This window comes from Microtus oregoni, unplaced genomic scaffold (assembly GCF_018167655.1).
Source record: "Microtus oregoni isolate MIOR12 unplaced genomic scaffold, Mior012 000033F_ref0000390, whole genome shotgun sequence".
Lineage (NCBI taxonomy): Eukaryota > Metazoa > Chordata > Mammalia > Rodentia > Cricetidae > Microtus > Microtus oregoni.
This window is the reverse complement of record NW_024543092.1, coordinates 6,144,771-6,159,780: the sequence shown is the minus strand read 5'-3', so window position 1 is coordinate 6,159,780 and position 15,010 is coordinate 6,144,771. Positions and strand designations below refer to the sequence as shown.

The following is a 15,010-nucleotide window of genomic DNA, read 5'->3' as shown; positions in this document are numbered from 1 at the left end:
ATTTTTAAGAGATGAAGCAGAATCTCAGGGTTATATTTACCTCAAGAAGCATTCTTACTCACAACAGAAATTTTAAGTACTAGACCTTGACTTGTTGCCTTCCTACGTATATTAAAAATAAAAAGGAAATCTTCTAGGATTGATAAACAATAAGAAGCCTAGCCCATATTATAAACATTGTGTCTCAATATAATTTTTATAGTAACTGAAATTTGGCATCATCTGTGGTCAACAGTGATGCTAAAATAAAAATGAGTAACGATATCTATTCATAGTTGGTATACTTTCAGAATAATTATTTTATTCTTATTCATCATCTGAAGAAATTATTTGAGATAGTACCAAGGATCAAACCTAAGACTCTTGCATCCCAGTCAAGTACTCTACCTTTAGCTACATCCAGCACCATAAACATTTCTTTTTCAATCCTTCAGTAGTCTCTAAAAATAAACAATAATATCAGTTGTTTGGTTTCTTAATGTTACCAAAAAATGGCTGTCATAAAATTTGGTTCATAAAAGAAAATATCATACAAACTTAAGCACTACAAAGTATGTTAGAAAGATTCTTTTTCATAAACAATCATGTTATGTGCAAAGAACAGTCTGATCTAAAAGTCCTTACCAAAAATTTCACATCACACAAAATTATTTTTTCCATAATAGGAAATCCACAAATCCACAGAAAATTTAAGGATTCAATCACAGACACACAAAAATGAGCAAGGCTACATTTTGTAAAGAAATCCCATAATTATTACATAAGATTCACAGTAATAATCCTGGAGATAACATGAAAGTTATCTAGACACACCATATGGGCTACATTGTGAATCTGATATAAACTCCTCATAAGGAAATGAAATCATTTATTAGGAGAAACAAATTGGCCACAAGATTAAAATGCAATCCTATTTCCAAGATAGTAGAGATGTAGCCAGTTCATGATTAATTTATAACTTACATTAATCTGAAAATTGTGAAAGCTGGGCACTGAAATAAAAATTTTTTTTGAGAATTTCTAAGGGATTGCATACACACAGCTGCCCCTTCTATCATTTACAAATATGAATTAGCTTAATTTATGTGTTTTTCAGAAAAGACTAAGGTATTATATTGTGGAATATTACTTTAACTAGGTGAAGATATATTACATTTGTCTTAATTGTATTTGTTTAATTACATAAAGATGTACTGCCTAAGGCACCTGATTGGTCTAATAAATACCGAAACAGCAAATAGTTAGGCAGCAGATGTTGTGCTTTCCTGTCGCTTAGGGATAGATGGGGCTGGTGGGCAGAGAATAAATAGGAGGAGAAATCTAGACTCAAGAGTGGGAGAGAAGAGAGAGCGAGGGAGAGAGGAAAACATCTGGGGCCAGCCAGCTAGCCAGACAGTTACCAGATAGACAGACATGGAGTAGGACATACAGAACAAAAGAAAGGTAAAAACATAGATGAAGAGAAACAGGCTAAATTAAGTTATAAGAGTTAGTGGGGTATGGGCATTTCTTTGCCCAAAGGCCAGTTCTGCCAAAAAGAAAGGCTCCAGGTGGAGTGTCTTTGGTGCTCAACATTCTCTCGGGAATAGAGCGGTGTTGCCAGGAGCAATTGTGTGTCACTACCACAAAAGTCTGAGTTAGATTAAAGGCCATTTTCTACAGCTCTTTGAAGAAGTTGAAGATTATCTATCTATACTGAGTATAATCTCTATATATCTAGAGAACCTGATTAGTCTAATTATAAATGACAAACTTAGATGACTATTAATCTATATAATTCTCAATATCTATCTAACTTAAAGACTAAGAAAATAAACGACTGTGAAATAAATGAGGACAATGACCTCCAAATATAAACAATGTACAAATATACATTGCAGTAGGTAAATATATATCAATACACAAACATTATATAAGTATCTTAATCAGAGGTAGAAATGTACACTGCAATATGGTAAATATATATAATATATATATCAATACAATATATGTCAATACATAAAAAATATTTTAAACAGAGGTAGAAACATGCAAGCATACAATAGTCAATATAATTTAATTTTGTATTAATATACAAGAATCTATGCCAATATATTTGTCTAAGATACAGAGCATGCATCAATCGATAAAACAGGACTGTCATATCCTGCCAAGACAGGGTAAGACAGTTTTGAAAAGTTGCTTGCCTTTGAAAATGGTATGCCAGTTATGTTAGGCCTTAGCCAAAGTTGGTTGCTTCAACGCTGCTAACATGACTTTGGGTGATTGCCCAGGTAGCTAGTTGTCTCTGTGATTTGTTGCATGTTTTGGAAGTTGTTTTACTGAACTTCCTAATTACCCAGGTAACATTATTTCCCTTCTCAGATCTTCAATGGGGTTGAAGACTATATAAATGTAGTTACTTTCTCTCATGACTTGGCCAAGTTATTTATTATACAAGACCAAAGCTAGTTAGAATAGGATATTTTTACTTATTGTATATAATTTCATAGTAGGTTTAGAACTCTCTTATTTAAACAAAAGGGGGAGGTGTTGCGGGAGGTCCTCCCACTCCTCCAGCCTATATAGCCACTGAGATATCAGCCTATTGGGGCGTGGTCTCTCTCCCTTTAAAAAAGCGGCCACTTCCCTCTCCTCTCTGTCTTCACTTCCTGCTCCACAGGCGACTAGACTCCCTTCCTGGTTGTGCAGAGGGCTGTTGTCTGGGACATTGATATGTAAGTTTTTTCCCCTTTAAATAAATACCACCCTATTAATCATAAAAAAAAAAAAGAGTTAGTGGGAACAAGCATAAGATAAGGCCGAACATTCATAACTAATAATTAGTCTCTGTGTCATGATTTGGGAGCTTGTTGATGGGCCAAAAGAAAGCCTGATTGATACAGTATCTCCTTTTAATATGATAAAATCCTTACAATGATAAAATATGATTAACTTTTTGTATTTATTAGCTAGAACATTCTGATTTATGATTCAATGGTATGAGGAAACATTCATCACAATGTTTACTCATGAATTTACACTTCAATAACACTGTCTTCATCATTTTCAACCCTCTGGGAAATAAAAAGGAATCTTAACATTACTGAATACTTAACTGATTAGTAAATTTTAAAAGCACAGCTGTGGAAAGTCCAGAAGCAAAATGCCCATTTTGTTAAGTTTCTAAACCCAAATCTTCAGAGCAAACTAGGTTGCAAGGTTATCAAAAGTGATACCACTGTTAGGGGGTAACCAACTGCTCCCTGGTTGGATCTGAGACAAACTCCATAGTAAATAATCTATGTCTGATACTATAATACAGTCAAAAGCAAGGGCTGGGGAAGGCGAAGTCTCTAAAGGGGATCTTGTTAACTACAGCTCAGCTAACCTGACACTAAATATCTAAATATTTCTCAGCATTGACAGCTGTGAATGAAAAAAACTCAAGACTGCTCTAGGTACTGAGAACAAGTGACACTTGGAGTATCAACCCTAGACAAGACTTTATGCCACCCCACTAAAGTGTGGTGAATGTGGTAGATTCAGAAGATACAGAGAAGAGCTGGGAAATGCCCTCTTTGAGCCCTGGCATCTCTAATTCAATAACTTAAAGATAGCCAGAAATTCTGTTGATTCGGATCATTTGAGAAACGATACGTAGGCAAGTTCACATTCGCTTTTCTAACATTTCCCATGGGCAAGCAAAGTCAGCATGGGTTCACATATCTGTGAAAATTCAGAAGCTCACAAAACACATTCATGTCATGTTTTCATTTAAAAGCAGAATGCATACTGCAGCAAAAGACAGACAGCGTGTCAGCACCGCTGCATCAAGAGAGATCCAGGTGCAAGCTCTTATTCATCAATAGATACGTTCCATCAGAGTGTGCACTGCCGAGATCTGTCTGATGAACGCCAGCTTTGAAACAGCTCAAGGCGGAAATATCAGCCAACCCGTTCTAATGGGTTTCATTGACCATCGCCAGGGAAATTTCAAAGTTTGCATCTTAAAAACCCTAGCTCCTATAGCATTGTCAAAAGTCAAAGACAAATAGAGGCGTCTCCAAAAGAGGCCATAAAATTGTCCAAATTGGGTTGCATAGCAACTGTCACGAAGAGTATGCCATATATAATTAAAGGAAATTGTCTTTGTCCTAGCGGAAGACAAAGCATTCTTGTGCAGTAACAGGGGCAGTTTATCATAACAATAACCCAAGCACAGGCTTGCCATTCCACTGTGATCAGTTTCCTATCAGCAAGATGCTGGACTCATTACATATGAGGAAGTTGGTCAGACCCATCTAAACCCTAGTCACCTGGACATTAGCAATAACTAATGCCTTGAATGGGCTACCTAAAGATTGGCAACCCCCCCCCTTTACTTTCCCCTGCTTTAGACATCTTAAATTTGAGAAGCATTAGATTTGCCATCTTGAGGAAATTGACTCTAATGTCCAAGTCAGTCATACATGTCATGTTAGTGAGATTATGGTCCTATTTTGAGGTGTCAAAGTTATGAAAATCCTGGGTGAGAGCATCTCAAGGCTGGAAGATGGACTCCTCCCATAATGGATGTCGAATAGTGATCCACACATACCTGGCCCCCACCTGCAAAAGGAGACTTAAAAAGGGTTGTTTGGACAGCATACAGAGCAATGAAAACAGGGCGGCTTGGCAAATGTCCACAGCCAGTCGTTCAGAGAACTGGAGGCACTATACAAGTTAGCCTTCAAGAAGGCTACAGATTACCCAGCAAACTCCGGCAAGTGGTGATAACTCCAATCCAAGAACTAGAGGCTATTTCTCATCTGTGAACCAGATATTTCATAGTTTATAATATCCAGATGCATTAGGAAGCTAAAATGGAATATCATATTTCTTTCTAAGTAGGTCAAGTCACGCTTAATGTGGATTAAGAAATAGAGGTGATAATTGTTTTACCCTAATTATCTTAGGTGAATTCATAACATTTATAACACTATTTAATGATAACATTACCAAAATGCTTTCCTCAATGTATTTCTGTAATATGAGTTACCTACAAAGTGAATTTCTACTTATAATTCACGGTACAGCTTAAAAATTCATTTTAAGAAAGCTTTTTTTTTCCCACCAAGGAACAAACATTGCTTTTTGCCCACTGTTCATAAGACACTGTGCACAGGGTCATTCTGTGAGATTCAGTTTTCTGTTTACATACCTAGTCTCATGTGGTGCTTCTTATGTGATTGCCTCAGTTTTTTTTCCAAAAATCTCTGAGTGCAAAATGGTTGGTAAGGTATCTTAGAAAACTGAATAAATAGATGGGCACTAGTAAGGAGGTCACGGTGATTGGCAAAGTGGAGACAATAACTAACGCTAGTTAATTGTTCTGCTTTTAAATGGCATATTTAGTATAGGCTGTGTCTTTGAGGAGTCCTCAAACGATTAGACATTTTAGAACAAATAAACCTTATTGCTTCACTTTAAATCGGTCCATGAATTATTAAATCACTGTCAAGACCTATATCATCACGGGGAAGAATCATGTTTATAAATCCTAAGAATTGAAGCATGAAATTTATGTGCAGAATTGAAATGTAGACACCCCAGGAGAAAATACAAAAAGCCCAATAGCTTCCAAACGCACTTCCTCTGAGAAGGCATCAGCGTCTTCTCAGGCCCAGAAAAAAAAACATGAATAAATATTCATAATATTTTATAATTATAAATATTAATTTTCATTAATGAGAATCTTTGCCAGCTAAGTAGACAGCAGCTACCTCCAAGGGTGATATCAGTACATTTTTACACACCTTATCTTCAGCAACAATAATCATTTCTCAGAGAAAAATCACTTTTCATTTCAACAGACATTTTATCAGAAGAAAAAATACCCATCAAAACAAAACACCCACAAAAAGACACTGCCTGGTACTCTCCTAAATATTTCTACTGATTTTTGGTATTCTCTACCAGTGGGGTTTTTCTTTTCACAACTGCTGCTACCATGGCAACACCAAAAACACATTGCCATGTGCTGTGCCCTTGCTCTGTGCTTGACATGGCACCAAGTAAGTGGCAAATGGAACCCAATTTTCTGCTCACACACGAAGCTAATAGAAATGCCGAGACAATAGCTGTCATTAACTCATGAGGACAAATAAGGGTGAGAGATGTATGTTCTGAAGATAGTGAGGATGATATTTGCAAAACAGTCTGTCCCGATAATGGCAAAGTAGCTGACTGTGGAGAGAGAGGCAGCATGAGCTACTACATGCCTCAACGCATGTGAATGTGAAGGTAACCTTTATATGTACTATATCTGGGTCTCGTTTAACAGTCAAGCTTTAGAAAAGCAATTGTACTGGTGCTCATCTAATTTACGGCCATGGAGATTTCTTCCATGCTTTGTCAAGATGAATGCTTAATTAATAGGAGAAGTCGTTTGACAATAAGTAGATGATACACTCACAGTAGGAGAATCCAAGGAATTAAATGTGTGACTAGGTTCCATTGTGACAGCTGGCTGTGGTGCTATACCCCTATAATCCCAGGACTCACGTGGGAGGCCGAGGTGGGAGGACATTTTAAGGCCAGCCTGGGCTACATCGTCAGAGCTCTACAAGGGAAGCACAACGTGATTTGATCTCAAGGAACAATTATCACAACATACAAGCTTTTTCTTTTTAAATGTGAGTTTTAAATTTCATTTTGTGTGTGTCTGTGTATGTGTGTGTGTGTATGTGTGTGCATGTGTGTGTACGTGTGTGTGTGCATGTGTGTGTGTGCATGTATACACTCATATACGTCATGAGTTACAGGTGAAGTTTGGAAGAAAACATGCAGAAGTCTTTTCTTTCCTTTCTGCAAGTCCCAGGAATTGAACTCAGGTCAGCAGGTTTGGCAACAATCAACTTAACCTTCTGACACACCCTGGCAGCCTTTTAAAACAAGGTTTAAATAGAAGTTCTTTTTCATGTGAAAATAGAACAGTGGGAAAGAATGGGGGAAGCTTAAAAGAGTGCCAAGAAGAAAGGCAGCTCTTGTCTCTCCAGAACAGCTGCCTTCTAAGGACAACCTGGGAAAGGCTTCTACAGTTCATTCTCATAGTCAGCTGAGATCTCACTCCAACAGCCAAAAGAGGAGAATGGATGCTAGTCAGATCCAGCTCTCAAACACCATGGCTCTTGGTGTAGGCTTACTTGTAAGAGAAAAGAGGCTGAGCAGGAAGAACCTGCTATGGAGGAGGAGAAAACAAGAGACTTGTTAGTGACAGGGGAGGCCTAAGTACAAAAGAAGGCTGGAAAACTATGTGTAAGCCATCCAGTGCATGAGGCCTAGGGGAAGGTAGCACAGCTGTTGAGCCCAGCAGGGAGATATATGGATCCATGAGGTAGCTTTTCTATTGATAACCACACTGATTTTCTAACTCTCTAAATTGATATGACACAGAGTATAACACAGCTATCATGGTCAAAGCACCAGGCTCTGAGACAGAGAGTGGTGTTTCTCGGTGGGTTGGAGAACAAATAGTTCTTAAAACACTGATGAATTTGATTATTTTTATCTGACAAGTAATAACGTTGAGGTTCAGAGTTTTCAAGGGATTAACCAAGCTCTGACCAAGATTGGTGAAAGGAAAAGACTCAAGATTTATGTGTATGGTGTCTACATCTAAGCAGGTGGCAGGAAACGAGCCCCTCGCCCTTTGGGCTTCCTCTTCAGTTCCCTGACTGTTTCCTATGATGTACATAAGCTTCTCAAATTGATATTATCTGCTTTGTCCATTTCTGCTTTCATTGTCAGCACTTTGGAGAAATGATTCCAAAATTCTTAGCCTGTACCACCAGCATGTTCAAGTGCTTACCTGTGCCTTCTTCTAGACGTTTCATTATAACAGATCTTATACATAGGACTTTGATCCACTTTGGGTCGTTTCATCAAAATGAATGATAGGATCTAGTTTCAGTCTTTTCAGCACCAATTAGTAAACAGTCAGCCTTTTGAAAGCCACCTATAAAAGTGGCTCAGAGATGTCTTGGCTCAGAAAGCCCTAAAAAAATGTCATTCAAAGCAAATATTTACACTCACCTTAAAAACATTTGAGAAACTAGGCCATCAAAGGTATGCATATCTAAAAAGATAAATACGTGAAGAATGTTCCTTTAAGGGAGCATGTGTCCTGCTCCATCTGTGTTTTATAGAGTTGGTGGGTGTGTATACCCACACCAAAGAGCGGGGTTGCACAAAGAATCAGAGACCCCTAAATTGCTCTGACTTCTGGCTGCACATGATTAAATTTGCTGAGAGCAGTTCTGAGCTGGAGTTTAGATGTAGGTACTCTACTCATGGGACACGAAAGTACCCAGGATGTTCTGCTGAAAGTAAGGAGTACGTGGTGGATTAACCCATGCATGAGCTCTCTCCTGCCACTTGGAGATGATTCTCACTGACCAGCAACACGCTGTTCCTAAGCCAGGAATGGTTGCTGTACAGAAGAAAAAGACATCTTGGAAGACACTGGAGAAACAAAAGCTGAAGGCACCAGAATAAACACAGCATAAAAATAGGTACCAATAGAAGTTATAAAACCATTTTTTTTACAATCTCGTGTCTCTTTGATCAAAGTGTCCTTAATTTCTTTTTATTTCCTTTCATCTCTTCTCCTTTCTCTGCTGCCTCCTTTGATGTGGTGTTGTGTATGTGACTCACTGCATTTAATTAAGGTTCCTGCATGAGCGTGGACATTTATTGTGTCCTAACACAGTAGGTCCCGCTCCAGAACTAGAGAATGAGAGTCTGAAGGGCGTGGGTGTTAGATAAATTTTAGATATCTAAGAACTTTCAAGCCAGTATTTAGCTAAAGAATTAAGAAAAAAGAAAACAGAGTAAATGTGGTTAATGCAGTTCATACCCTCAAAAATATCATATTCCAGCCAGATGATGGTGGCACACACCTTTAATCCCAGCATTTGGGAGGTATCGGCAGGCAGATCTCTGAGTTGGAGGCCAGCCTGGTCTAGAAAGTGAGTTCCAGGACAGCCAGAACTGTTACACAGAAAAACCCCGTCTCAAAAAAAAAAAAAAAAAAAAAAGAAAGAAAGAAAAAAGAAAAGAAAAGAAAAGAAAAGAAAAAGAAGAAAAAGCACCATATGCCGATCTAACAAAAATACCATGTTCCCTTCTAATTTGCTTTCTTTGAAAAGGGTCTTTACACCAGGTGATTTTACATCGATACTCATTTAGATTCAACTCTAACAGGGCTAACATTTCACAAGGTTGTGCCATTTAAGTATAATTTTAGCTATGCGACCTAGTTCTACTTATCTAACCATTTTAAAAACTATATTTGGAGAAAACCATGTGCTTTACTTTCATAGTTTTCTTTAGATTGAAGCAAAAAGCAATCAACCAGCAGCAGCACCACCTTTTCTGCCTTTTCTGAAAACTTTCAAGGGTATTCAGGAAGTCTTAAAATCAGGGGTTCATTGACCTCGTGCATACAGTCTTGTGCCTCTGGGTTTCTTCTCCCTCTAAGATGAAGGATTAGTGCACTAAGCCTATATTTGTCCACAAGACAATATTCCTAGGAGTCTAGACGTAAAATTTATATAAAGTATTATTCTAAAGTGTTTCTCTCTTGTGAGCTTATAACATGGATTATGATAAAATTTGTGTATATGAACATTGCTTTTTAGAAATACATAGGTATGTATATATGTGTGCATTAATATACTGATATATTTAACATATAAAAACATACATAAACTTATATATGTACATTATCAATACATCCGAGCTCCCTTAATTTTACTCCCAAAATGTTTCTTACATCCAATTAGTACCCTTCCTTTTCTCTGCAGCTGTTCTAGCCTACAACCTTTGAAATGCTCCACTGAGACCAAAGTTGTGGCCTTCTCATGACTGTTTCCAGTCTCGCCTGCATTCCACTTTGCCATCAGATCCCCTATCTGCAAAGAGGCATCATGATGTCATTCTCCACCTCAAAACTCTCAGCGGTTCTCCTGGGTGGAAAGTCAAAGTCTTAGCACAGACAAGATCTGGGAGAAATACCGGCCATCACCATCAGTATCCTACCCAGTCTCTCTTCTCACCACTTGTGTCCATCAAGTGAACTCAGCTTCTTGTTCACAGATTTGCCCCAAGTCTGTTATAAACTTTCAAGTCTCCCACGCTCTACTGGCCAGCATTCTTTTTGTCTCCTTGTTTGCCTAAGAACCTTCACGTATAAGGTTCTTTTCACATTATTTGTTATATTTTCCTTCCATTTCTTCCTTAACAGAATAAAGCAAAATAAAAGTGAAGATTGTAGATAGGCCTGGTGACTCACAACTGTATTCTCGGCATTTCAATATCTGGAAGCCTGGATCAGGAGGAAAGCCAAGAGAACAATGGCAAAATGGACACGCATAACATATATGCACACACACACACACACACACACACACACACACACACACACACAAAGGGCATACAAATGCCAAAAAGGGCTAGTTCTGTGGCTCATTTACCTTTGAATCTTTAGAGATTGTAGCAGTAACTTACACATACAGCAGATGCTCAAGAAATGATGGCAAATATAAATTCAGTGGGCTTGAAATGCCTTCCGTTAAATTTTGAAAAGAAAAAAATCTTCATAGCAGAATATCCTACCACATATCAGCTCACTCATATTCAGATGAAAATATACTTTATTTCAGTGTAGGCCATGAAAACTCCAACAGGCTTGTATGTGCTGTGGGTCACAGAGTTTGTCCCCCAAAACAGTACTGAAAAAACAGGAGCTAATTATTGAGCAATATCAAGATATGATGTTGCATGCCTTTAATTCCAGCATATGGGAGGCAAGGCAGGTGGATCTCTGAGTGTGAGTCCATCCTGGTCTACAGAGTGAGTTCTAGGATAGCCAAGGCTACACAGAGAAACCCTGTATCAAAAAAACAAACCAAAACAACAGCACCAACAACAAAAAAAGAGGGTAATAATCAGGCACCAGGCTTACAAGTGAATCTGCTCCTACCTGTCAGGTCTGCGTTGGGCCACCATCCCAGATCACAGGCTCTGCAGGTGAACTCATCTTGCACAAACTCATTCTCTTTGCATGCCGTGCAAATCCAGCAGCAGCTCACTTCTCCTTTCCGGATGACCTGCAAGACAGCAAGGTGTGCATTGTTTTCTTGGCTATTCTCCCGATCCAGCCTTCCAGATACTGAAATGCTAGGATTACAGGCATGAGCCGTCAATGCAAGCTATAATCTTAGCTCTTATTTTGCTTAAAATCAGCTAGGGAAGAAATGGAAGGAATATAACAATTAATATAAAAAGATGCATACACAGTACATGAAGGTTCTTAGGAAGGTGCTTGGCACCCAAGACAAGCTCCTGTTTCAGGTGAGTACTTGTCTTCATAACAACCTTGAACAAACTCCTACCTGCTAACGGAACCTGAGGAAGGCTTGAAAGCCCCATGGTCTAAGAGACCAGGAGTGGATGTCAACTCATTCTGCCCTGAGTTTGGAAGCCTTTTGGTGGCACTTTTATACAATGAATCAACTACATTATTTTTGTAGCACTTTAAAGAAATAAGAATTTAAAACAGGCATGGTGGCGCACACCTTTAATCCAGCACTTGGGAGACAGAGGCAGGTGTATCTTTGTGAGTTTGAGGATAGCCGGATCTATAGCACAAGTTCCAGGACATTCAGAGCTACATAGTGGGACCCTGTAACACTACAAAACAAAAATATAACTTTATCCTTAGTTATATTAACATTTATTAGTTACTTTAAAAGTAAAAACTGATTATATATTTTCTCCTGAAAAAGTCTTACCATCCTTTAAATTTATTGCAAGAACGCTGTGGGAAGATGGACATGGACCAAGAGTTGTGGTTGGCTGTCTTATAGACTAGACACATGCTTTTTTTATTTTGTATTTTTAGGTAGTTTTCTCTTGATGTGGACAAGTGACTGGACTTAGAGCTAGGTAGACTTCTTAGGAGAAGATGCTGGAAACGTTTGATGTTTGTCCTGATAATGTTTTAGATTTTCCATATTTCTCACAGTATCTAATAAGTTTGGACCAGATATTGGGCATGATGTTCATGAAGGCTCAGGATGTTGCATCTATCTCTCTCTCTCTCTTTCTCTCCCCTCCTCCCTCTAGTTTTCAACCTTGTCTAGCAGGCAGTTAGTTATAGCCAAGTTTTTCCTCCTTTGGACCCTGTCTTTGGTGGGGGATATCCATCCCTTTAACACTGTGGTGCTATCTTCCATCTGCAAACTTATCAGAGCCACATCCACAGGTATCTTAGGATGCATGAAGCCCATGGGCTGCAGTTTGAACATATTTGCTATAGCAAGCCTAGAATGGTTCATTGTAGGAACTGTTCAGCCACATTATTAAATTCTGATTATTCTGGTCCTTTATTCAATTTCCAGTTGTGTGCATGTTCAACAAGGCATCTTTATTCTGGCTGGTAGAAACTGGGACGTTTCTTGGCTCTGCATCAGCTCTGAGAATTCACTTCCCTGGGCTTTGGCCTTTGCCTGGGCCCTGCAGGTTCTACTCTGCTCATGTTCAGGCTAATGCTCAAATACTCAAGGGAAGGGCTGTGCTAATTTCTTGGATTACTTATTTCTTTCCTGCAGGAATCCACCGTCTTGATTCCCTGTTGCAAACTGCAGCTCTTCTGGCTTTCCCGAATTCTGGTTCTGTCTTCTTAAATTAGCAAGATGGCCAAACTCTCTGTTCTGTGTGGTCGAGCAATCAGGAGATTGCCTCCAGGCAGGAAGCCTGAGTGGTTTTAGGGCTTTCCTGGCACATTTTCTTTCACTTCCCTGGCATCAAGGTCACACGCTGTCTTCCAATGTCAGAACACAGTGGCTTCAAATCTTTTATCAAGCTTTTTCATTGTTTATGGCAGAAGGCACAGCCTGCACCCTGTTATTCCCACATGTAGAGTAGCAGAAGTCCTCTGCTAGCACATTAAAAATAACAAACATTTCCATATGTAAAGCCAGGATTAAGCTGCAAATATTGCCATAACTTAAAGTGATAGACACCCCACCCAGCCTTCATAAATCTGAATTATTTTCAGGCAAATTTGAAATTTGTACCATCATTTTAGAATTTCAGGGAAAGGTCAAATGGCAGAATATTTTCAACAAATGTAAAAAGTTTTTTTTTCTTATTTTACTTTCAAATGACTTTTGAGAGTACAGTGAAATTTAGTGTTTGGGTTTTTATTTGAAAATCATTTTCAGATAGTCTTAGAGTAGGTGTAGGAAATGTATATCTCAAGCAATAATTGCTTTCTAAATGGTAACGTAAAAATGTAATTATTAAATGGACATTACTTTCTTATTTGACAATGTTTTTTTTTTCATCCTGTCACTTGTATTATTTTTAATAAAATGTTGATTAGCCAGTAACCAGGCAGGAAGTAGAGATGGGGCAATGAGAATTCTGGGAAGAGAGAAGTAGCAGTCTGCAGCCGTGACCCAGACACAGAGCAAGCAAGATGTGACTGCCTTGCCGAAAAAGGTAACAAGCCATATGGCTAACATAGACAAGAATAAAGGGCTAATATAAGTTATAAGAGTTAATGAGAAGCCTGAGATAATGGGTCAATCAGTTCTATAATTAATGTAGACCTCAGTGTATTTATTTGGGACTAAACGGCTGCAAGACTGGGCAGGACAGAAACCTCAGACAACAACTATTTAGGCAAATTCAAACGATAATACTAAATAAATTTCCCAGACCCACTTTCTGCATCCTTTTTATATCTCTTAGGTTTTCAGTACTTCAAACAAAGCTTTGGGATCAAAATGGCAAGAGCTAATCTACCAGTAGATTTTATCAGGAACGGTGTTATAACATTAGTGACTAGAAACTTTGTTGACATGTTACAATGTTTCCATCATTGCGGAAGGAATGGAATGGTAATGCTGATCAAAGTCCCACCCAGCTGAGTTAACAGAATATAAATTTTATATTCTATCACATGACTGAAGTTGATTTTGTTCCCAGAGGACATTAAGTGTGCTACTAGCAGGTGTGCTAGAGATTAGTATAGGAATATTATAGTATTCCCACACCTCTGTCTCCATTTTTCTCTTAAATAACATGGACTTGTATAAAACCTGTTTATTATTGTTATTTCTGAATAAAGTAGAAGGAAGAACTGGCATCAAATAGTAGAGACAGATACATATACACACATAATCACATAGTCTTTATGTTCTTTATTTTGTGATGTTTTTAATTTTATTGGAAAAAGTATAGACATATTAGCTGCCTGATAATTTTGCTCAAGAATGAATATTCAATCTCCCAAATAAACATCTCTTTGGGAATGATTTTGAAATTGAACTAACTAAATAACCAAAATACATAGAACTACTTAAGAATAATAAAAAAAAATGAACAGATAGCTGTGCATATGAAGAGGAAAATAACACGGAAACAACAGATCTTAAGAAAGAGTTATTAAGGGTCGGTCACTGCACGGATGATCAGAAAGCGCTTAAGTCACCTGGGAATCTAAATCCCTAGTGTGCTTCAGTCTTGTAGCCCTTTCTCTAAAACAACCCAGCAACTTTTCATTAACGTCCTGCATTGAAAGAAGAGAGGGTAAATACAAGGAATTAAAACCACCAATGTAATTTTAAAAATATTATTAGAAATCTCAAGTTTTCTCCAAAGGGAACTTCTCCAAGTTCTTACAGCTACTGTCTGAAAAACGGAGAGATCAACCCCTGCAGCAGTACCCCCACAAATCCTCAGGGCACATACCTAGGAACACCCTGTTCTCATTAGGGACAAATATAAATGGTTGCTTAATGAATTCTTTAAGATACCTTGTATCTATAAAAACATCTGACATCACATTAAAAATTATAATATCCCCTGTACTTTTCAACTCAAGAAATCTGTCTCTGCCCTTTTTGCCCATCATGAAACAAACAAACAGACCAAAAATCAGTAATAACAACAGCAGAGTAATATATGAGGCTAAGGT

At 38.1% G+C, this 15,010-nt stretch overlaps 1 protein-coding gene across 3 annotated transcripts in view; it reads right to left on the bottom strand.

The window, feature by feature from the left end:
• Grm1 (glutamate metabotropic receptor 1) overlaps nt 1-15,010 on the bottom strand; it is a 383,399-nt gene that overhangs the window by 39,781 nt on the left and 328,608 nt on the right. For all 3 annotated transcript variants that reach the window (XM_041680170.1, XM_041680171.1, XM_041680172.1), the window contains exon 7: nt 11,006-11,132. In XM_041680170.1, coding sequence (XP_041536104.1) covers nt 11,006-11,132 — 127 coding nt within the window. The remainder of the gene's footprint in view (nt 1-11,005; nt 11,133-15,010) is intronic.